The 24,836-nt window shown below is 42.0% G+C and overlaps 1 protein-coding gene across 3 annotated transcripts in view; it reads right to left on the bottom strand.

Moving 5' to 3' along the window:
- Positions 1-136: 136 nt before the first annotated feature.
- The window catches only part of LOC127653196 (protein shisa-6-like), an 88,823-nt gene continuing 64,123 nt past the window's right edge, over positions 137-24,836 (bottom strand). For 2 of the 3 annotated variants that reach the window (XM_052139787.1, XM_052139788.1), the window contains exons 6-9: positions 12,413-12,475; positions 11,092-11,112; positions 7,486-7,611; positions 137-1,541 (exon numbers count right to left, since the gene is read on the bottom strand). In XM_052139787.1, the coding sequence (XP_051995747.1) occupies positions 916-1,541; positions 7,486-7,611; positions 11,092-11,112; positions 12,413-12,475 (836 nt within the window). In that variant the 3' untranslated portion in view covers positions 137-915. The remainder of the gene's footprint in view (positions 1,542-7,485; positions 7,612-11,091; positions 11,113-12,412; positions 12,476-24,836) is intronic. The other variant, XM_052139789.1, reaches the window with a different exon arrangement.

Genomic DNA, 24,836 nt, shown 5'->3' with positions numbered 1-24,836 from the left:
CTGGCTAAACATCAACAGCATGCACACATGTGTTTCCTTATTTCAGAACTAGCAGACAACACGTACAATGGCTGAATCAACCAAATTTATTCAACATTATTCTACAAGTACAGGTTAAAAAATGCACACACACACACACACATTAGTGTACACATTTGTGTCATCATATATACTTTGGGTGGGTTGATTACGCTAGAAAACGGAAGATGAAACCTGGAAAAGTAACGAACAAAGCTAACTCACTGAGCGTTATTTACAATCACCGACGCAAGATGTAACGTCACAGCTCGACTTAAAAGTTGATGATGTCACAGAAGAAATGAAGATATGTGACAGTTTTCAGTTTTATTGTGCTTTTAAACCGTTTCCCCATTTCGCACTCGAAATGGGTCGTGTTTTTTTAAAGAGGCACTCGCTAAAGTGCTAACGCCAGTTTGTTACTCAAGAAGAATCGCTATAGCTATGTTTAGGACTCAAGTTACAATTCATACCTCTATATACGTGTCCATTTACTGTATGTATAAAGTCAGTGCACATTCGTAGCAGTTCTCATTCTGGAAGTCTTCGCTTTCGGCGCGCTGCTGTGCGCTTTGAGTCCGGCGTCCGTCTGCAAAGCCCTTGTGTTTTGCTCTATGTGTAAAAACATCCGGGTCGCTTCAGAAAGTGCCGATCCTCCCTCAGCTGACCAAGAACTGAGCTGGAAAGCTTGCGCTGGAAGCAGTAACACGTCAAGGTTGTACCCTTAAAAAAAGAATCCGTCAAAGCGGGACACCGCCGTCATTTTAGAGTTTCTCGAGCCAGATCTCGGCTAACCCGCGGAGCACTTTTGACGATTGTTTGTAGACATCATAGTCGTCCGTTCCGTCCCAACGTATCTCATTCTCATCTCCTAATCGGCTCCATTCTCTCAAGCGGTCAGACAGTTACTTCCGTCTTGCTCGCCGTCCTGTACTGATGATGGTGATGTCCCGGTACATACTGCAGGTGATCGACCGTATGCATGCGCCGGTTGGCGAACGCCTGCCTCTTATTGCCCGATTGCGCACTACTAACAGTCAGCGTGTTGTACGATTCGTTCGTGGTGCTGGGGTGCGAATGCATCTTTAACATTTTGTAGTGTCGGTCCACGACTGGCGTAGTCGGCATGGACATATCCGTGTGCGAAAGCGCTCGCGACATGGCCTTCTCCCGGAAATTCGAGCGGCGCAAGGACAGCATCTTATCCGGCGAGAGCAAAGGATCCTGCGAGTGCAGTCGATCGGCTGACAACAGCTGCTCTTCGGACAGAATGCGTCCGTGGTACGGCGAGAGACCTTCCGCGCCGCCGCCGTACAAGGGTAAGCCGTAGTCGTGGTGGGGTTTGGAGCGGGCCGGTGAGAGCACGTGGTCTTGGGACATGGCCCGCTGGACGCGTTTGGGCTTCTGGCGCTGTGCGGGGGGTTCGACGCTCAGCTTTATCATGTGTGACTGCAGATTACCGCCGCGGGGGGCCAGGTCAGGCAAGTGATGTTTTCGGATGTAGTACTCGTCATCCTTGTCACCTGAAAAACAGAGTCAGATCCACAAACGTGAAGTTGTAATATTTCTTAGTCTTAATTATTTTAATTCCATTAACCATAAAAAACCTTTAAAATGGCTTCTCTTGTTTAAGCATAAACCTCACAAAATGTTGTTATATTTATGTTTAAATAAACACAAATAAAATCGGCAATGGGGTTAAAAAAAAAAACACTTTGGCCACGTCCAGGCTAATAAGTTTTAGTTAGACCCTGTTATGACCATAGACTGTAAAAAAAGATGGCCGACGCCCCTTCGCTCTTTTCCATTGGTGAGAACTGAAGCCGCCAGTGTCCCGATATGGTGCTGACATCTTGGGACTTGAGTCTGCGCAGTTGCGATTTCGGAACCAGACCTGCGTCAGTAGTGAGCAGGAAGTAAAGCCGCGAAATCAAGGCCCCGCCCTCACTCTCGCTGAACCAATCGCAAGCACACGCCCCTGCACTTTTGACTTATGACTTATGACGGTGTGAAATAATTAATTATAGAAATTTTGATATTAAATTTAAAGCTCCAATCTCCTCAGTCCTCCGAAGATCCCGAAAAAAATTCTGTTGGTGCTTCAGTGACTACTTCGCTCAGAGAACCTGTCAATCACAGCTGTCAATCATGATGTCACAGCACCGTTTTTATAGTATCAAATAATTAAAAACAAACTTATTTTGAAAACAAACACTTGAAATTACATCAAGTGATAGAAACAACAGTAAATGACAGAAACTATCTTTGGAAAAAAGATATGTGACGTGTAATTTAATTGTTTAGTTGGTCTCACGTCCCGTTGAATAACATGGGGAGGCGGGGTTTATGACCTATACTAGGACCAGCCACCGGGGGGCGATCGAGACGTTTTGGCTTCACGTTTGAGGGCTTGTGCGGCACACTTGGTCATGACCAGCCCAATCTCCAGACCTGAACCCCATTGAAAACCTCTGGAATGTGATCAGGAGGAAGATGGCATTAAACAAAGCCGAGCTGCTTGAATTGTTGCGGCAGGAGTATAAAGTCACCCGACACAATGTGCAAGACTGGTTTAACTGTAGGTGTGTTCAATGTTACGAGAATAACACACATAATATATTGTGTTCTTAAGCCACGTTTTGTTCATCTGCCACAATAATGCCATTTATTTATGAACTGAATTTCAATCCATATTATATCATTACTACAGGCCCTACATATTATATTTATAAATATTTGAATTATTATGCATTATTTATATCAATTATCTTTATTTTAGGGGCTTTTCTCATCAAATAATGATGCATGCGACTAATTGCAATTAATTAATCGGCATGTCAATTAGAATTTGTAATTGATTGACAGCACTAATTGTTACTAGAAAACAAAACCGTTTATTTCACAGTCAAGCATACGTAGCTTAGTTCAACTCTTCCCAGATAACAATTTTATGTTCCAAGAATGTTTTCCTAACATTGGCATTGGGTTATGAGAACGTTATTTCTCAAAGTTCTAAGAATGTTAAAAATGACAAATTTTTTAAACGTTGTATTAATGTTTTTCCTTAATTATGGGAATGTTCTGCAGAGTGTTATTAAAACATTCCGTACTCTCATTATAAAAAGTTTTTCAATGGTTATTAAAATGTTACTGGAACATTCTATTTTCTCATTATGCAAACGTTTTCTCAACGTTCATCCTTAGTTATAGGAACGTTCTACAGAATGTTATTAGAATGTTCCATGCTCTCATTACAGAAGCGTTCTCTAAATGTTTTTCAATGGTTAGTAAAACGTTACTGGAACGTTACATTTTCTCAACGTTCATCCTTAGTTATAGGAACGTTCTACAGAACGTTACTAGAATGTTCCATGCTCTCGTTACAGAAGCGTTCTATCAATGTTTTTCAATGGTTATTAAAATGTTACTGGAATGTTACATTTTCTCATTTTCCAAACATTTTCTCAACGTTCATCCTTAGTTATAGGAACGTTCTACAGAACGTTACTAGAATGTTCCATGCTCTCGTTACAGAAGCGTTCTATCAATGTTTTTCAATGGTTATTAAAATGTTACTGGAATGTTACATTTTCTCATTTTCCAAACATTTTCTCAACGTTCATCCTTAGTTATAGGAACGTTCTACAGAATGTTATTAGAATGTTCCATGCTCTCATTACAGAAGCGTTCTATCAATGTTTTTCAATGGTTAGTAAAACGTTACTGGAACGTTACATTTTCTCAACGTTCATCCTTAGTTATAGGAACGTTCTACAGAATGTTATTAGAATGTTCCATGCTCTCATTACAGAAGTGTTCTAGCAATGTTTTTCAATGGTTAGTAAAACGTTACTGGAACGTTACATTTTCCAAACATTTTCTCAACGTTCATCCTTAGTTATAGGAACGTTCTACAGAACGTTACTAGAATGTTCCATGCTCTCGTTACAGAAGCGTTCTCTAAATGTTTTTCAATGGTTAGTAAAACGTTACTGGAACGTTACATTTTCACATTTTCCAAACATTTTCTCAACGTTCATCCTTAGTTATAGGAACGTTCTACAGAACGTTATTAGAATGTTCCATGCTCTCATTATAGAAGCGTTCTCTCAATGTTTTTCAATGGTTAGTAAAACGTTACTGGAACGTTACATTTTCACGTTTTCCAAACATTTTCTCAACGTTCATCCTTAGTTATAGGAACGTTCTACAGAACGTTATTAGAATGTTCCATGCTCTCATTACAGAGGCGTTCTATCAATATTTTTCAATGGTTATTAAAACGTTACTGGAATGTTACATTTTCAAATTTTTCAAACGTTTTCTCAACGTTCATCCTTAGTTATAGGAACGTTCTACAGAACGTTATTAGAATGTTCCATGCCCTCATTACAGAAGCGTTCTATCAATGTTTTTCAATGGTTAGTAAAACGTTACTGGAACGTTCTACAGAACGTTATTAGAATGTTCCATGCTCTCGTTACAGAAGCGTTCTATCCATGTTTTTCAATGGTTAGTAAAAACGTTACTGGAACGTTCTACAGAACGTTATTGGAATGTTCCATGCTCTCGTTACAGAAGCGTTCTATCCATGTTTTTCAATGGTTAGTAAAACGTTACTGGAACGTTCTACAGAACGTTATTAGAATGTTCCATGCTCTCATTACAGAGGCGTTCTCTCAGTGTTTTTCAATGGTTAGTAAAACGTTACATTTTCACATTTTTCAAACGTTTTCTCAACGTTCATCCTTAGTTATAGGAACGTTCTACAGAATGTTATTAGAATGTTCCATGCCCTCATTACAGAAGCGTTCTATCAATGTTTTTCAATGGTTAGTAAAACGTAATAAAAACGTTCCACTAACAATGCATGAACAACGTTTTCATGCTAACGTTTAACAACAGAAAACATTGAAAAAAATGTCAATAACGTTACTGAAGTAACATTGAGAGAACTTTTAGAGAACGTTCTGGGACCGTCCCTTGTTTGCTGGGTTGTAGCTTTACAAGCAGCTTTTTAAAAGAAGTTTGCCAGCAACAACAGCTGCGAGAAGTTAAGAGAAAGAGATGAATGTTTATACACTGTACAGATATTGATTCCCCACTGAACTGTAAATCTTCAAGCTAATGAAGACAGTTTGGTCTGGCTGGCTTCTGTAGTTCACAATTAACATCACTGACACTGCAGGGTTTTGGCAGGCGCTGTAGCCGAGCAAATTCCAAAGGCCGAATGTGCCGATGTGCCGGCCTGACATTACAAGTGAAAAGGTCAGAGAAAAAGCCTACAGGCCACGCTCTGGCCTACGGTCACTCACACACCCAAGAGCTCAATTATCTACTCGGATAAGATGGTGCAAATCAGCATGGAGTAATGCGCTCCTGATTAAAGCAGCTTTTCGTACGGCGTCGCCGTGTCGCCCATGACAGGGGTAAGGCGAGGGTTTATCTCTGAGGTTGGCCACATGGGCCGACCTTCACTAAACACAGGACGAGCTGCCATCATGCACGTCATAAAAAGGTTGCTGATGTGGAAGTAGCGAGCAAAAAGACGCTTCATTTATAATTCTTCTTGGTTTTAAATGGATTTATTTTGCTTTGTTCCATGTTTTGGATTAAAGTTAAGAGCTGCAGGTATATACCTCTGACCATCTAATCATAAAAGCTCTGCATGCCAACCCTTTAATGTTTCATTTATCTTGCCCTTTGTGTTTAATGAAAGCGGTCTTCTGGCAAAGTCCATTGGTTATTTTCATTTAGCAGATGCTTTTTTTTCTTCTTCTTTTTATCCCGAGAGACTCGCTGTGCATTAATTACAGGGAAGCGTTTGGCTCAAGGTCACCAGAGTGATTGGGAATCCCACAAACGTTATAATTTGAGATTCAACCCTCACGGCGGTTTAAACCTTCGATCTTTTCTATATTACCTGCCTAGATCTGTTTATCACTAACCTATTGAGATCATTTATGACAGCATAAAAGGTCGAATCATCCTGATGTGAATGTGAATTTAACTGTTGCATAAACTCGATGGGGTCCATGACAGACCAATCAGATCACAGTATATTTGGAGAACATATATTGACACATTAAAGAAGATTATTATTATATATTATGTTGGAATGGAGATAAACGCAAAGATGCGATATTCACAAAACATGACTGAATCTCATGAAACCTGCCAAGATGTGATTTAAAACAACAACAACAACAACAACAACAACAAAATTGCCTGTTGGATTAATTATATAAAAGGGGTCTGGGTAGCTCCACGAGTAAAGACGATGACTATCACACCTGGACCAGGGCGTGCTGAGTGACTCCAGCCAGGTCTCCTAGGCAACCAAATTGGCCCGGTTGCTAGGGAGGGTAGAGTCACATGAGGTAACCTCCTCGTGGTTGCTATAATGTGGTTCTCGCTCTCGGTGGGGCGCGTGGCGAGTTGATGCTGCGGAGAATAGCGTGAAGCCTCCACATGCACTAAGTCTCCATGGTAACACGCTCAACAAGCCACGTGATAAGATGCGCGGATTGACGGTCTCAGACACGGAGGCAACTGAGATTCGTCCTACGCCACCACGAGGACTTGGACCGCTTTGGGAATTGGGCTTTCCAAATTGGGGAGAAAAATCTAAAATGTTTGTTTTTATAAATTATATAAAAAATAACGCAATTAATCACGCCACTAATCAATGTTTAACTTGTCTGCCGCAATCATGAATGATTACATTTATTACATATTTTATTTAGAATGATTTAGATTATTATATATTGAATAAGCTTTATTCAAGGGCGCTTTATCAGCAATTAATCGCATGCAATTATTCGAATAATTACGTTTATTTCGATTAATTAATAGGCATATTCGTTCGAGTAAACATTAGAATCTGATAAACACACCTAAAAAAATATTAGTTTTACTGTAGAAATACAATTTACAGTAATGACAATCTAATGAGAATCACCGCCAAGAATAACGTGAATAACAAAAACACTTTCGTGCATTACAAACCGAGAATTTAGGTTAAATACTGAAAATATGTCTTGATAATTATTTCACAATATTAAAGGGATAGTTCATCCTAAAATGAAAATTCAGTTCAAATATTGTGCTCAGTGATGTCATACAATGGCAGTTTATGGTGACACCTCTTCAAGCTCCAAAAGAACACAAAAGTATCATTCAGAAGTCTAATTAATTATTCATGAGACTCGCGATTGTTATGAAAGCATACGATTGGAAATTATTCCAATGTCAGTACATGTACAAATCTACTTTTGCCATTAATGTCCATCTTATACGATTCCTGTTTAACTTTTCCATATGAAAGCTTTGCACCTCGTGCCTAAATGTATGAACAATACGAACATTTAATGAGAAAGGCAGCAAACTACGGCAATGGAACCTGTCTGTACCTCTCTCTTAGAGATAATACATGTCATGTGTTATGAGAAAGGGAACAGGATTTACTGAAGTCTGCTTTCATGGTCGTCTCGTATGACGGAAGCAGATGAGTGAGATTCTGGAAAGAGCGGGAGAATGACAGATCATACGGCTCGGTCTGTGACGTCAGGATGTTGTTCATTCTTGGCTTCTCTGTGAGGTAGAAAAGAGAAAGAGAGAGAAACATGACAAATAAGTCTGATAATCAGACCCAGCTCAGTGTGTAGAATACAATGACATCTCTCTGAGAATCAAAGTATGGCAAGAATTCACTTGTTAATTTTGCGTCCGATTCAGTAAAGCATCTGAATTGACTCCTAAATGCAGAATGTGCACTTAACTGCATGATGCATCTGGATATGTGCCAGGTTATAATGCTCTTCTCCATCATTTGAGGAATTACAGCTGCCATAATCACTATTAAATATATACAAACACCTCTTTTACTAAAAATTTTGTAGTGTTGGTCCAGACAGCTCATTTTCAAGTTTGTGTGAGAAAAAGTGTGCATTGTAAGCTCATGGGGCCGTCAACTGCCAAGCCTGGACGCGCTCCAATTGCATGTGCATCTAGACGTTTACATCTGCGTTACTGTCATACTGACATATTGTTACACATATGTCAGTGTGTCTGTGTGTTCATGTGTTGCTTCGGTGTTGTGTAGGAAGTGTTGTTCAGAGTGTTTATATTTAGGCACAACAGAATTACGGTGGACACACATGACACTTCTAACGGCATAGAAGAAAATCATTCAGGAAAGACAGTGAAGAAGAGCTTGTGCATATGTGTCCAGTTAAAGAAAAGGAGAAAGACAGAAAAAGTTCCAGTTTGAGTGGATAGAGAGATCAGCACAGTCTATACACACAGAGAGACCAGCACAGAGAGTCTGTACACACACAGAGATCAGCACAAAGAGACTGTACACTTAGAGATCAGCACAAAGAGACTGTACACTTAGACATCAGCACAGAGAGTGTGAAAATGCAGAGACCAGCACTGAGAAACTGAACACAGAAAGAGAGAGGCTATACACACCGAGAAAAGCACAGAGAGACTGTACACACAGATACCAGCACAAAGAGACTGTACACACAGAGATCAGCACAAAGAAACTGTACACTTAGAGAGCAGCACAGAGGGACTAAACACACACAGAGACCAGCACATAGAGACTGAACACACAGAGAGGCTGTACGCACAGAGACACCAGCACAGAGAGTGTGAAAACACAGAGACCAGCACTGAGAAACTGAACACAGAAAGATCACAGAGAGGCTGTACACACCGAGAAAAGCACAGAGAGACTGTACACACAGAGACCAGCACAAACAGACTGTACACTTAGGGATCAGCACAGAGGGACTAAACACACACAGAGACCAGCACATAGAGACTGAACATACAGAGATCAGCACAGAGAAATTGTACACACAGAGATCAGCACAGAGAAAATGAACACACAGAGATCAGCACAGAGAGACTGAACACACAAAGAGACCAGCAAAGTAAGACTGAAATCATAGAGAGACCAGCACAGAGAGACTGTACACACAGAGATCAGCACAGAGAGAATTTAAACACAGAGATCAACACAGAGAGACTGAACACAAAGAGAGATCAGCACAGAGAGACTGAACATAAAGAGAGACTGAACACACAGAGAGACTGAACACACAGAGATCAGCACAGAGAGACTGAACACAAAGAGAGATCAGCACAGAGAGACTGAACACAAAGAGAGATCAGCACAGAGAGACTGTACACACAGAGATCAGCACAGAGAGACTGAACATACAAAGAGACCAGCAAAGTAAGACTGAAATCATAGAAAGATCAGCACAGAGAGACTGTACACACAGAGATCAGCACAGAAAGATTGTACACACAGAGATCAGCACAGAGAGACTGAACACACAAAGAGACCAGCAAAGTAAGACTGAACACAAAGAGAGACCAGCACCGAGAGACTGAACACAAAGAGAGATCAGCACAGAGAGACTGAACACAAAGATAGACCAGCACAGAGAGACTGAACACAAAGAGAGATCAGCACAGAGACTGAACACAAAGAGAGATCAGCACAGAGAGACTGAACACAAAGAGAGATCAGCACAGAGACTGTACACACAGAGATCAGCACAGAGAGACTGAACACACAGAAAGACCAGCACAGAGAGACTGAACACACAGAGAGACCAGCACAGATAGACTGAACACAAAGAGAGATCAGCACAGAGAGACTGAACACAAAGAGAGATCAGCACAGAGACTGTACACACAGAGATCAGCACAGAGAGACTGAACACACAAAGAGACCAGCAAAGTAAGACTGAAATCATAGAGACACCAGCACAGAGAGAATTTAAACACAGAGATCAACACAGAGAGACCAGCACAGAGAGACTGAACACAAAAAGAGACCAGCACAGAGAGTCTGTACACACAGAGAGACCAGCACAGAGAGACTGAACACAATGAGAGATCAGCACAGATAGACTGAACACAAAGAGAGATCAGCACAGAGAGACTGAACACAAAGAGAGATCAGCACAGAGAGACTGAACACAAAGAGAGATCAGCACAGAGAGACTGTACACAAAGAGACCAGCAAAGTAAGACTGAAATCATAGAGAGATCAGCACAGAGAGACTGAACACACAGAGATCAGCACAGAGAGATTGTACACACAGAGATCAGCACAGAGAGACTGAACACACAGAGATCAGCACAGAGAGACTGAACACACAGAGTTCAGCACAGAGAGATTGTACACACAGAGATCAGCACAGAGAGATTGTACACACAGAGATCAGCACAGAGAGACTGTACACACAGAGATCAGCACAGAGAGACTGAACACACAGAGATCAGCACAGAGAGATTGTACACACAGAGATCAGCACAGAGAGACTGAACACACAAAGAGACCAGCAAAGTAAGACTGAAATCATAGAGAGACCAGCACAGAGAGACTGTACACACAGGGATCAGCACAGAGATAATTTAAACACAGAGATCAACACAGAGAGACTGAACACAAAGAGAGACCAGCACAGAGAGACTGTACACACAGGGATCAGCACAGAGATAATTTAAACACAGAGATCAACACAGAGAGACTGAACACAAAGAGAGACAAGCATAGAGAGACTGAAAACAAAAAGAGATCAGCACAGAGAGTATGTACACACAGAGATCAGCACAGAGAGACTGTACACACAGAGATCAGCACAGAGAGACTGTACACACAGAGATCAGCACAGAGAGACTGTACACACAGAGATCAGCACAGAGAGACTGAACACACAGAGATCAGCACAGAGAGACTGAACACACAAAGAGACCAGCAAAGTAAGACTGAAATCATAGAGAGATCAGCACAGAGAGTCTGTACACACAGAAATCAGCACAGAGAGACTGAACATAAAGAGAGATCAGCACAGAGAGACTGAACACACAGAGAGATCAGCACAGAGAGACTGAACACACAGAGAGATCAGCACAGAGAGACTGAACACAAAGAGAGACCAGCAGAGAGGGATTTTAAACAGATAGATACTAATATAGAAAAAGCGGGCAAAGACATTAGGGAAAAGAGAGATAAAACACATGTACAACATGTTTTCTGCTTACCATAGTACTCTATTCTGTGTCCTATCAAACCCAAGTGAGAAAAACAAGATCAGTAGCATATTCTTTTATTTACATTATGTTAATCCTCTGTCACAGACTAAATTATCATTACGAGTTGTTGGATGTTCAGAGTTTCAGGACAGGAATAGAAGTAAATTAAAGTAAACTCTGCCCCTTCTTTGATAAACTTCCATTAGCTAAGTTCAGATTTAGTGATAGCTTGCACAAAAGGAGTTTGATTCAATAGAGTGCAAATGCTAATGTTATCTCCATTCAACTGTGAGAGATGTGACCGATGTGTGATTACTGTCTGAAAAGCTTTTCACATTTTGAAAGCGAGAGATATGGTTGGTGTAAATACAACAGCGGCTTTTCAATAATGTCGGCAAACTGCTCTGATCTGATTAGCATACTGTTTTGTTACGGAAATCCTCCCCACTAGCGAAGTCATTTACAGGCTAAGCTTTTAATTTCCTGTCAAGAGACTGGTTTGTCAAAGCCTGCTTTCATTCCTATCAAATCCTGCGCAAAAGGCATCGCTGATCTAAAGGACTGTCGGGGAGTTAAGCATCTTCAGTAATGGATATTATCAACGCTCATTTGATGAGGCTAATTATGAAACTCCTTTCTGGAGATAAAATCTAGCATTAATTACTCCAATCTACATGCGCTGATATTATACGTCATGTTCATCTCAGAAAACCATCTGGGTATGGAAGACTGATAATATCGAGAAGGCTTCATAAATCAATTAAACTCTTGATTTAGCTTTGAGCTGCTTGAAGCATTATTTTTTTATTTAATAAAGAGCCCTGCTGAAAACCCCCCATCTTAAATCAGTCTAATGTAGTTAGCTGGACTCTAACCTGACCAAGCCTGATAGTTTTGACAGTTTTAGAGGGGTTTGGGGCCGTTAAACCAGCTAAAAACCAGCTTGGCCAGGCTGTGTGACCAACTAGACCAGGTTAAACCAGCTAAGACCAGCAAGCCACCTTAGGCTTAAATCAGTCTAATATGGTTTAGCTGATCTCTAGCCTGAGCAAGCTGGTCTGCGTTTCCCAAAAGCATCGTAAGCCTAAGTAGATTGAAGAACCCATTGGCGCCAATGGCCTCTATAATCAACTTAAGCTTACGATGCTTTGAGATATGCAGCCCTGGATAGTCTTTACAGTTCAGGGCACTTGTTCAGGCCTTGAGACCAGCTGGATGACCAGTTAAACCAGCCAAGACCAGCAAGCCACCTCAAACTGGTTTAAGATGAGAGTCTTTTGTTTTGTTTTGTCAAGAATGGAGCACAGAAATGAAAAGGAATTCAACTCACCGATTTTGGGTGTGTGTGACCCAGTGAGATCCAGATGGCTGGTGTATTCGTGTTGATGATTATCTGTCAAAGGAAAAGAAGGAAAACCAGGTGTGGTTAAATCTATTCCAAGTTAAATAATCAACATGACAGAGTCTGGACCTGTCATGGAAGAGTTATGTAAAAAAGCAAACAGCATTTTTTTCAGCAGTCTTTATTCAGCCGACGTTTCTAGACAACACATATGTCTTTGTTTACAACAGCAAACATCTGTACAAATGTTATCTCATATATCCATTAACACATATAGAAAAGTTTTAGAGGAAAAAACTGATTAAGTCAACAATTGAACTCTACTAACTGCAGCTGTAATACTTCCAACAAATAAACACAAAGTAATAAAACCGATATTGCCCCATAAAAGCTCATTTCTGCCAGACAGACAGTGTTTTCCAATGAAACAAAATGAAACTGTTGAATGCCAGGGACACAGGGGACATTCAAGAACAACCATATTGTCACATTATTTTGAAGAAAATGTAAATGGTCTGCACGGTATTCAAAGCGCTTTACACTGTGACTCATTCACACACACACTCATACACCAATGGCAGCAGAGCTGCCATGTAAGGTGCTAGCCTGCCATTGGGAGCAACTTGGGGTTCAGTGTCTTGCCCAAGGACACTTCGGCATGTGGGCCGGGATTTCAACCGCCAACCCTGCGATTAGTGGCCGACCCGCTCTACCAACTGAGCCACAGCCGCCCCTAAAAATGTGATTGCTGCTTTGCTAAAATGAGCAAATGATTACGAACCTTTCCTTATTGAGTAAACTGTTTTTTTTAAACAGTAAACTCACTGATTGAAAATTGCAGTAAAACAAAGATTCATTTCTGTCCCAGTGATCAAACCAGTTGGACAAATTCAAAACTCGAAAGAAGAAAAACATGTTTGTCTGTTTGATGTAATCAGTACGCAGCTTTCGACACATCACAGGGCTTGTTCAATCTCTTCTGATGTGCATTTGAGGGTGAAAGCATAACAGACAAGACCATACTGTATGATTTGTGACATATCCACAGTAGAAAACAGCCCAATTACACAACAGAGCGCTGTATGCTAATGGCTAAAAGTGAGACAGCTCCATAGGGCAGGACTGCTAGCTGTATGTCCCACTCAACTGGTCTGCTTTGATCAAGGGACCAATTATTCCGTCTACACTCCGTTGCTTAAATTAAGTTGTTTGGAGCTTTCAGACAGGCAACAGCTTTTCTCTGCATCACACACACCCTTTGCAGCCTGACTATACAAGCAAAAGTTGTCGATTGGATCAGAAATGGATGGATGCAAGATAGGTCAACTACAAAAGCTTTACAGGATGCAGGAAAACATCTGCTAAAGAGAATGTTGCCGAATGCCCTTAAAGTTGGGAGTCTTTGAGAATACTTGGTGTGCATTTAATTTTCCAATTGAAGGAGCATGCAGAGATATGATACGTTAGCTTCAAACGGAAATTCATTTCAACTTCAACTCAACAATGACAGCAAAACAACAATCGAAAACAAACCATGGCAATCCTAACATGCAGTTGTGTTGATTGTGGTCGTTTTTTATGCCATTTATGAGTTCGGTTACAGAAAAAACATGCATCAAATTATTTCAGACTTCTACTTGGCTAGCATGGGCCGTTAGCCTCTGCTGCTTATGGTGGCAAAAAGTGCTGTAGCTGTTTCAAGTATCACATCAAAGTCACTCAACCATATACACAAGTGCAACAGTGGGTGAAAGATATACATTCACATTTATGCATTTGGCAGACGCTTTTATCCAAAGTGACTTACAGAGCACTTATTACAGGGACAATCCCCCCGGAGCAACCTGGAGTTTAGTGCCTTGCTCAAGGACACAATGGTGGTGGTTGTGGGGATCAAATCAGCAACCTTCTGATTACCAGTTATGTGCTTTAGCACACTACGCCACCACCACTCCATATACGTATGACGATCGATCAAGAGTTCAAAAGTCTGATTGCTTGGGGGAAGAAGCTGTCATGTAGTGGGCTGGTGCGGGTCCTGAGGCTGCGATACCACCTGCCTGATGGCAGCAGTGAGAGCAGCCCTTGGCTTGGGTGGCTGGAGTCTCTGATGATCCTCTAAGCTTTTTTCACACACACCGCCTGGTATAGATGTCCAGGAGGGAGGGAGGGAAGCTCACCTCCGATGATGTGTCCGGCAGTTCGCACCACCCTTTGCAGGGCTTTGCAGTTGAGGGTGGTGCTGTTGCCGTACCAGGCAGTGATGCAGCCAGTCAGGATGCTCTCTACAGTACTAGTGTAGAACCATGGGAGGATGTGGTGGTTCATTCCAAACTTCCTCAAGAAGAAGAGGCGCTGGTGAGCCTTCTTCACAACGGCTTCAGTGTGGATGGACCATGTGAGTTCCTCAGTGATGTGGACACCGAGGAACTTGAAGTTGCTGACTCTCTCCATCAGTGCATTGATGGGGATGGGGCTGTGTTCTTTGTCTTCTCTCCTGAAGTCCACCACAAGCTCCTTGGTCTTATGGACATTGAGGAAGATGTCGTGCTCCTGATACCAGCGTGTTAGTGTTAGCTACATGTGTGCACCTCCTCTCTGTAGTCTGTTTCATTACTGTCAGTGATCAGACCTACCACCATCATCTCATCAACAAACATAATGATGGTACTGGAGCTATGTGTTGCCACACAGTCATGTGTGTACAGGGAATACAGGACTGGGCTGAGAACACAGCCCTGCGGGGCTCCAGTGTTGAGGGTCAGTGATGAGATGTTGCTATTTAAGGCCAGAGCCTGGAGTTTCTAATCAAGCTTGGAGAGCACTATGGTGTTGAATGCTGAGCTGTAGTCTACAAACAGCATTCTCACATATGTGTTCCTTTTGTCCAGGTGGGAGAGAGCAGTGTGTATTGTAGATGCAATGGCATCATCAGTGGAGCGGTTGTTGCGGTAGGCAAACTGTAGTGAGTCCACTGAGGGGGGCAGCACAAAGCAGATGTAATCTCTGATTACTCTCTCAAAGCATTTGCTGATGATTGGGGTCAGAGCAACGTCCTGTTGCTCTGACCCCAATCATTAGCAAAGTGCATTTGAGCAAGTGATTTTGGATTGCTTTGGTACAGGTGCAATGGTGGACCTTTAAAGCATGTGGGGACCACAGACAAGGAGAGAGAAAGGTTGAAAATGTCCATAAAAACACATGCCATTTGGTTCGCGCCGCTCTGACATGGCACGGAATGCAGTCTGTACCTGCGGCTTTACGGATATTCACCCGTCGGAAGGATAGGGTTACATACGCTAAAGAGACGGAGAGTGAACTAATCTCTGTAGCGTCGGCTGCGAGTGCTCTCTCCGCGAGGGCGGTGTTATTTCCCTCGAAACAAGCACAAAAATATTTAGCTCATCCGGTAGAGAGGCAGCGTTGTTCATGGTGGAGCTTTTATTCGCTTTGATGTCCGTGATGATATTAATTCCCTGCCACATGCTCCTAGAGTCGGTGGTGTTGAACTGTCCTTCCATCTTGTCCCTGTACTGGCGTTTGGCTGCTCTGATAGTTTTGTGGACGGCATAACTGGCTTGTTTAAGCTTGATAAGCCTCATGATAAGATGCACGGATTGGCGGTCTTAGACATGAAGGCAACTGAGATTCGTCCTCCACCACCCGGACTGAGGCGAGTCACTACTCCACCACGAGGACTTGGAGTGCATTGGGAATTGGGCATTGCACATTGGGAAGAAAAGGGGGAAAATAAAAATAACTAGAAGAACTTAACAAATCAGAAGTGTTTTTTTTACATTTGTAATAATTTTGTACTGCAAATATTGTAATCTGTAAAAAAAATCAAAGACTGATCAAATAGTCATGTGCCATATGTTGTTGGAAACCTCTTAAAGACATGAATACAACCAGCCTATTACCTTTACTTACAGACAAAAATATGGCGAGTAATATCAAAGTATATTTCTTGGACATCTTGCGGCTTATAAGACACGTTTTCACTTATAACTTCACAAAAAATAAAAAGAACATAAAATCATATACCATTACTTAGAGGAGGTGATTATCTTTCAAACGAGCCCACACACAATGTAATCAGATGTATAGATCATTAGATAATCCAAACAATGTACAATGTGCACACAGCACATATTGTGCTATCTGGCTAAAAACACGTTAGCTTCCCTGGACCAGATGACTTCATCAGATATTATGTGGTATGTTGTCCAGCAGCTAAACCAATCATATTAGGATTTGGATCACTGCAATCAGAGGTGGAAGTCATCCAAATATGGGCAGAGAGGAACGTTCAATCTAGTTACATGTGGCCACCACTAGATGGCACCAAGTACATCACACAGACACAATGATGACTCAGATGACACAGAATGGAACTGAATGAGATCTCGTTACTCATGCCTGCATGCTTTGAAGAGAGGGCAAACCTTTAGTCACTGATGTATTTGCAATTAGTACTTACGTACAATTATTACAGACTTTATTATGGAATTATTATGGACTACTTTTATGGTGTTTTTGTGTGTGTGTGTGTGTGTGTGTGTGTGTGTGTGTGTGTGTGTGTGTGTGTGTGTGTGTGTGTGTGTGCTTTTTGGAGCTTGACAAACTGTAAGTTGTGTGGCTCTGAATTTAGTCCGGTAAATGTATAAGTGCCCACAGAAAAAGCCAGAGTCAAAAGATGGTGACAATGTTCCCAGAGGTGGAACCAAAGCACTTCCCATCAATGTCCTGTGTTCTCTGTCCACTTAAAAATCTGCTTACATATGTTAATCAGACGCTGAGAGATCTCAAAGCACCCTCTGAACAAACACACTCCAGTTGACCTGATTAACATATGCAGCATTTCAAAGGAATTTATTCATCATAATAATGCACACATCTGAAAATATGACAAACATTTTGACAAGCCATTTTGTCTTTAGATATGGTTTGTGTCTCTCCTTCAGTTCAAGTGTTGGGCATTTTCACCTAGTTGTTGTCTGATGACTTAGAAAAGTAATAGCATGCCTCCTCATCAAGCTGCATGATTTGAGATATCGTTCATGTCTGTAGCCCTACATTGAGTAATCTACAGGGGAACGGGACTCTTCACAGTCTGTAACAGATGGAGGAATCAACATTTATTTCCAACTTTAAACTCAATAATAAATCAGAAATGACCCCGTTTACTTTCTTAATACACATTACTGGTTACTGGTTGCTCTAGCCCGTCGGCCACAACGCGTGCTGTTCTCAGCCGAATTAGATGCGTCGCCGGACCTGTTCCTCGGACACCCGGCGTGAGTTAGATGTGTCGCCGGGGGTCCGAGGAGCGGATCCAGCGATGCATTAAATTCGGTGGAACCCTCCCAGCTCTGGTCCTGGGTGTGTGAGGATGCCAGTGTGTGCACACATGGAGATTTGAAGCCCTTAGAGGTGGGGCGACTTTGACGAGAGGGAGAGGCGGGTCGTTCTGTTGATTTTGAAGAGGACCAGTACTAGGATGCAATCTTGGTTGGGGCAAAGGGGGCAACATTTCGCCGTCGGTCTGGAGGGGTGGAGTGCCCCTTGATGGCTTTGCAATCAGTCAGGGAGGGGGGGTATCAGAAGTTTCTGGGTTGGGCTCGAGGCAAATTTAAGGAGGAGGATTTTAATGGAGAAATAAATACTTTAAACTATTTTGATATCTAGAGCTTGATCCATATGTAGAGAAGATTAGCTTAAAACCACTTGACCAAAACCTAAATTTTACGTAAAAGTTTAAAAATCAATATTTGTGAAAAGTAGAAATGATATGTACATAAAAAACAAGCCCAAGCATCTTACACACTTAATGACATCTATTACAGGACTCTTCAAATGGAGGACTGTGGGCCAAATCTGACCCACCAATCATTTTTATTTCTGGCCCTCTGATTTTAATCCAATCACTGAAGTGATTTCTCTTCATTGAATTAAACAACACTCAGAGGTGAGTTTAACAACCCTGCTGTGAATTTTACAATGTTCATCGAAGAGTTTAACAACAATTAACGGTGAATTTATTAATGCTCAGCGATGAGTTTAAATACACTCAGTGGTGAGTTTATCAACACTCAACCATGAGTTTAACAAAACTTAGTGCTGAGTTGAACAACATTCAGTGGGAAGTTTTAAAACACTCAACGGTGTATTTTACAACCCTCAGCGGTGAATTTTACAATGCTCATCGAAGAGTTTAACAACAGTCAACAGTTAATTTCACAATGCTCAACTGTGATTTTTGCAACGTTCAGTGATGAGTTTAACAACACCAGTGGTGAGTTTATCAACACTCAGAGCTAAGTTTAGCAATACTCAGCGGTGATATTTAAAACGCTCAGCGGTGAATTTTACAACGTTCAGCGATGAGTTTTACAACACTCAGCAGTGAGTTTAACAACAAGTGCATTAATAATAAAAAAAAAAGGTACAGTATTATAGGTAATTAGTTAAGTTTATTGATGTTCAATTAAAGTTCTTGTCATGTTTTTATCTAAGTAGTTAAAGAGCCCAAATCTATAGCATACCATTTCATTTTCCACGATCAATAATGTAAATCCCAGTGACATAATCAAATGAACTGAAGTAACAAATCAGTGAAGAAACATATAGCAATGGAGCGCGACTAAGCTGGCGTTCTCCAGCATTGGCAGGTCTTGGCTCGATGTGTTGTATTCCGGCTCTCTCTAGCTTGCTTGTAGAGATAAGCACAGATTTAATTGATGTCTTCCCTAATTTTTAAGAAGTAACATCATTCAAAACTGTCTTTATCTCTACGCAGTGACTCCTCCACTCGCTGGGGTGCAGCGTGAGATGACGGGGAATCCTAAAGGATCTTGAGGAACTGATGTTGATCGTACAACAACACAATACACAGCAGGAAAGTAATATAACAAATCAGATTGCATGCAGAAAATAATAAACTATTTTAATTTTGTGTAGCTTAATCAAAAGTTCACACAATGTGACCACCTTCACATTCAGGTGGGAGCGTGTAATTACAGAACATTGTAAAAATGCAAAGTGGAATATTTTTCCTAAAATCTCATTGGCCCTCATTTTTGTTTGATAAATTATTTTGCATTTCTCTTCCCAATTAGGCCTGCATTTGCAGCACAGCGCCATGTCTAATGGAGATGACGTATAAACCAGACTAATAAGGGAAAATGTCAGGCTTTTTGAAGACGCTGCAATCTGGAAAATTGCACCAAATATCTGTAAATGAGTTGGCAATTATGAATCGCTTTTGACTGCGTACTGACATTTCAGTGACTCGACTTGAATGCATAAGTTTCATGTTTAGATGCAGTTGTTTATTCTGTGATCACATCATCATACATCAAAAGACATATTGTTTTGGACCATTATTGTCGTGACAATTAAGCACATTCCCTTTTGATTTTTTGGCCGTAATGTAACCTGGACATGTTTTCATGAGATTCACCCATATGTGCATTTGTATTTGTGAGTGACTTTTCAAAAGTTTAGAGAGCAATATCATCATATATTCAATTATATATAAACACACACACACACAGTGGCAAGAAAAAGTATGTGAACCCTTTGGGATTAGCTGGTTTTCTGCATTAATTGGTCATAAATTGTGATCTCATCTTTAATTAAGTCAAAAGTATAAACAAACATAATGTGCTGAAGCTAACAACACACAAACTCTTCACTGAACACATCCCCTTAAACATTCACAGTGCTGTGGAAAAAGTAAGTGAACCCCTGGATTTAATAACTGATCCTCCTTTGGCAGCAATAATCTCAACCAAGTGTTTCCTGTAGCTGCGGATTAGACCTGCACAACGTTCAATAGGAATTTTGGACCATTCTTCCTTACAGAACTGCTTCAGCTCAGACATATTCTTAGGATGTCTGGTGTGAACGGCTCTCTTGAGGTCATTGCACATCATCTCTATTGGGTTAATGTCTGGGCTCTGACTGGGACACTCCAAAAGGTGGATTAAGTGGATTTACTTTGATGTTTAGGGTCATTGTCCTGCTTTCAACTTCTACTGAGCTTCAGCCGGTGCAAAGCAACCCTGACATTATCCTGAAGGATATCTTGATAAAGTTGGGAATTCATTTTTCCCTTGATGATGGCAAGCGGTCCAGTCCCCGAAGCAACAAAGAAGCCCCAAATCATGATGCTCTCTCCACCGTACTTCACCGTTGGCATGATGTTTTCATGTTGGTATACGGTGCCCTTTCTATGCCACACATAGTGCTGAGTGTTCTTCCCAAACAACTGAACCTTAGATTCATCAACAAAACATTTTCCCAGTAGTGTTGTGGAGTGTCAAGATGGTCTTTGACAGACTTCAGGTGTGCAGCAATGTTTTTTTTGGAAAGCAGTGGCTTCCTTCGTGATGTCCTGCCATGAACACCATTCCTGTTTAATGTTTTCAATACAGTAGACTCATGAACAGAGATGATAACCAGTTCCAATGATTCCTTCAAGTCTTTATCGGTCACTCTCGGGTTCTGTTGTACCTCAATGAGCATTCTGCGGCGTTCCCTTTGAGTCATCTCGACTGGACGGCCACTTCTAGTGAGAGTAGCTATAGTACTAAATCCTCTCCATTTATAAAAGATTTGTTTAACTGTGGACAGATGAATATCTAAACTCTTCCAGATAACACTTTCCCAGCTTTATGCAAAACAACAATTCTTGATCGTAGGTCTTCTGGCATGGTCAACGTCAACAGATGCTTCTTGTCAATGGCAAACATTTTTGAGTGCCTTTTATAAGTCAAAGTAGCTCTAACCCGCACCTGCAATCTCGTTTCATTAATTGGATGCCAGGTTTGCCAACTCCTGACTCTCATTAGCTATTGTTGACGTCATTAGCCTAAGGGGTTCACATACATTTTCCAACATACACTGTGAATGTTTAATATTTGACCCCAACAATATTCCCAATGTATTTTGAAACATCACTGTAGTTTCCAGAAATCAGAGAAGATTATGCAAATAACAATGTTTAAGATAGCGAAAATAATAATAATAATAAAAAAATGTAGTTTAAAACATACAAAATTACACTCTTTGTATTTATGTAAAGTCAAAACATATTTCCTTACACTTTTGAGTCCACACCTCTGCTGATTACTGATTCAAAATCAATAAAATAGCCAGAAAAACTAGTGGAAAACGTATCTGTATGTTTGATGATGCTGTCAGTTTGTCCTGTTCTTATTACGAGAGTTTCATTAGCTTCAATGGACCAGAATGAACAACCTCACAGAGCTAATTCACATCAGTTAGTCCGGCTACCCCCGTTTAAAGAGACTGACTATCATTCAGTGGATCTCTGGAAAAGGATAATCTAATGAAGAGCAACTGTTCTGGAAGACCTCACCAGATTTCACCTAGTGTATAAAATTAAAACATTTCACCCTGGAGCTTCATGATGAAAGAACAAGACGTGTCATTACCGTCAAGACACTCAATAATTACTCAAGCCTTTCAGATGAGAGCAAGCTAGTGTTATTTTCAACCTGATCTCATAGAGCCACTTTTCTACATTTTTGCATAATGAGTTTTAAGTGCCTCGTTGTACGTACCGCTGCAGTTTCCTGGTGGAATGAACACTTGAGGAGCTACAACAATAATGACTTTTATTCACGTTCACACGAATCAAGAGTAAAATGGCAGATGTACTATCGTATGATATTGTAAGGGGGTTTAGATGGGCAAGGAGGAGGCGAGAACCGGCTTAACAATATAAATACTATTGAATTCAATAGTAAGACACACACAAACACATACAGGGCAGATGCTCGTAATTCTCTCTCTCTCTTGAACTGTCGTCACTAGCCGCCTTTATCCCTCAAGTAAAACCTCCGACCCCCAGCGGACAGAATGACCCTCCGCTTTTCTGGCGACACGTGGGGACACTCCTCCGTCCCTGGCAGCAGCCCTACCGCTCCAGGCGGTTGGGGAGTCGCTTCCCTCCTCGCCTCGTGGATGGCGGTCTTCTTTCGAACCCTCTGCATTTCTGTGGGACGGCAGGGCACTCCTCCGCCCCTGGCAGCGGCTCCATTGCTCCAGGCGGTCGGGGAGTTCAGTCCCCACTCCCCCCGCAGATGGCGGTCATTCCGGGCGGTCGTGCTACTCCGTCACCTGGCGGATGGCAGTAGCGCTCCTCTGGGCGGACAGCAGTGTCGAGGACTCTGTGACGGGCATCCCGGGTTTCGGCACCAGTGTAAGTGGGTTTAGATGGGCAAGGAGGCGGCGAGAACCGGCTTAACAATATAAATAATATTTCATTAAATAGAAAGACACACACAAATACATACAGGGCAGATGCCCGTAATTCTCTCTGTCTCTTGAACTGTCGTCACTGGCCACCTTTGTCCCTCAAGTAAAACTTCCGACCCCCAGCGGACAAAACGGCCCTCTGCTTTCTGGCGACACGCGGGGACACTCCTCCGCCCCTGGCAGTGACCCTACTGCTCCAGGCGGTCGGGGAGTCGCTTCTCTCCTCGCCTCGCGGACGGCTGTCTTTTTTCGACCCCTCCGTGTTTCTGGGGGACGGCAGGGCACTCCTCCGCCCCTGGCAGTGGCTCCATCGGCAGGGCACTCCCCCCGCAGACGGCGGTCGTTTCCGAGCAGTCGGGCTACTCCGTCACCCGGCGGATGGCAGCGGCGCTCCTCTGGGCGGACAGCAGTGTCGAGGACTCTGCGACGGGCATCCCGGGTTTCGGCACCAGTGTAAGGGGGGTCGCTTCCCTCCTCGCCTCGCAGACGGCGGTCTTCTTTCGACCCCTCCGCGTTTCTGGGAGACAGCAGGGCACCCCCCCACCTCCCCCCAGAGTTAAAAGCCAAAATATTGATTAAAGTAGGTGAGTAAATTTAACAACTTTTATATACATGGTTCTTGAATAAACTTGGATATGTTTAAACAAACATCTTAAAAGAACAATGTGACATATGGAAGCCTCCCAAAGGGAAACTTAATGCATGCTATGTAGTCTATGAGACAATATCCTCCTGCATTACTGGTGATAAAAGGTGGACTCAGAGCACAACAACAACACAAAACACCATGAAATGAGCGTCAATACTCGCTGAGCTACCCAGACTCCCCTTTCAAACACAATTTTTAAACAGTTCAGTTGGAAAAAATACAGAAGGATGGCATCAACAGAAGCACATACCATCGATGAACAACCTTGTAGCTCACGGTAGGTCCAGGTGTTGTATATTGGGTCATCGGTTTTACTTATTTAATCCACTTTATATTAGGTGGCCTTAACTACTATGTACTTAACCACTTATTATGTCCATACATGTTGTTGCATTTAATTACATTTGAAGTAACACTGTTAACTTTAGCCCTAACCCAACCCTTACCCCCAAACCTAACCCTAACCCTTAAACCTACCTGTAAGACAAAAATACTCAATGAGAAAACGATATATATATATGTTTTGCATTCATTAAGCTCCACACTTTGACATAGAAATTTCTGAAAACATTTATTAAAGCAGTTGCATCAGAAACCGTTTTGCATGCTCAATGTTTTGACGTCAAATGTTTTTAAAAACCCCACACGTTCGTACATGGCCTGCTTCTTGTGTGTTTATCCAGAAACGGATTCCTCTTTAATAAGCCGGGTTATCGGCCACCCGAGTCTGGAGTCTGGTCTTTGGTGATTGATTTTATGTGGCCTAATCAAGTGTCTGCACACTGCCTCATAGACACGGAGGAATGGAACCAATTAACTTGGGATTGGAGGCGTTGAGAAATTTGTGTGCGTGACTGGCAGAAGCATCCAGCAAGCGTCACCCTGCATTTATTATGAGGCGTTTGATTTATGTGCCGCTATCAGGCTACCCCGAGAGAGTGTGGTTAGCCCTGTCCTCTCAAACTTCCGCAGTGATGGAGTGGGGCGGCTAGCTGAGGAGTTATACGGTGCTATTGATTAGCTGCTTGTATTAGCGCAGCCGCCCATAGAGATGAGAGACTCTTAGCACTTCTGAAATAAACACAGGCAATCTAGCACAGGTAATAACATACATTAATTAAAGGCTGGTGGCAGCAGCGAAGGACTTTTGTCAGAGAAAGCACCACAAAAGCGCCTTTATTAGCATACTGATGGAAATAATTGGCACCTAGCGTGCCGTTGTGATGTTAGCGTAGAACAGAGCGCAGCGTGGCAGTAGCTCACTGTGGCGAGGGTCACCGCGGCTTGCGGTGTTAAAGAACCACAATGACTGCAGTTTTATAGCATCTACGGTCCTTTAGATGAGTGTCTGTCAAAATAAAAACTCATTACAATTTTCCATATGCTAACTTTTATGCTAACAATGGCAGCTGTCATGTGGTTTGTGGACAACAGATGTGTGGAAATCAGGGTGTATGCATACATTTGTGTGTAGAC

The sequence above is a fragment of the Xyrauchen texanus genome, chromosome 12 (assembly GCF_025860055.1).
Source record: "Xyrauchen texanus isolate HMW12.3.18 chromosome 12, RBS_HiC_50CHRs, whole genome shotgun sequence".
Lineage (NCBI taxonomy): Eukaryota > Metazoa > Chordata > Actinopteri > Cypriniformes > Catostomidae > Xyrauchen > Xyrauchen texanus.
Note: the sequence above shows the minus strand (reverse complement) of the source record. Positions and strands in the feature narration are given on the sequence as shown.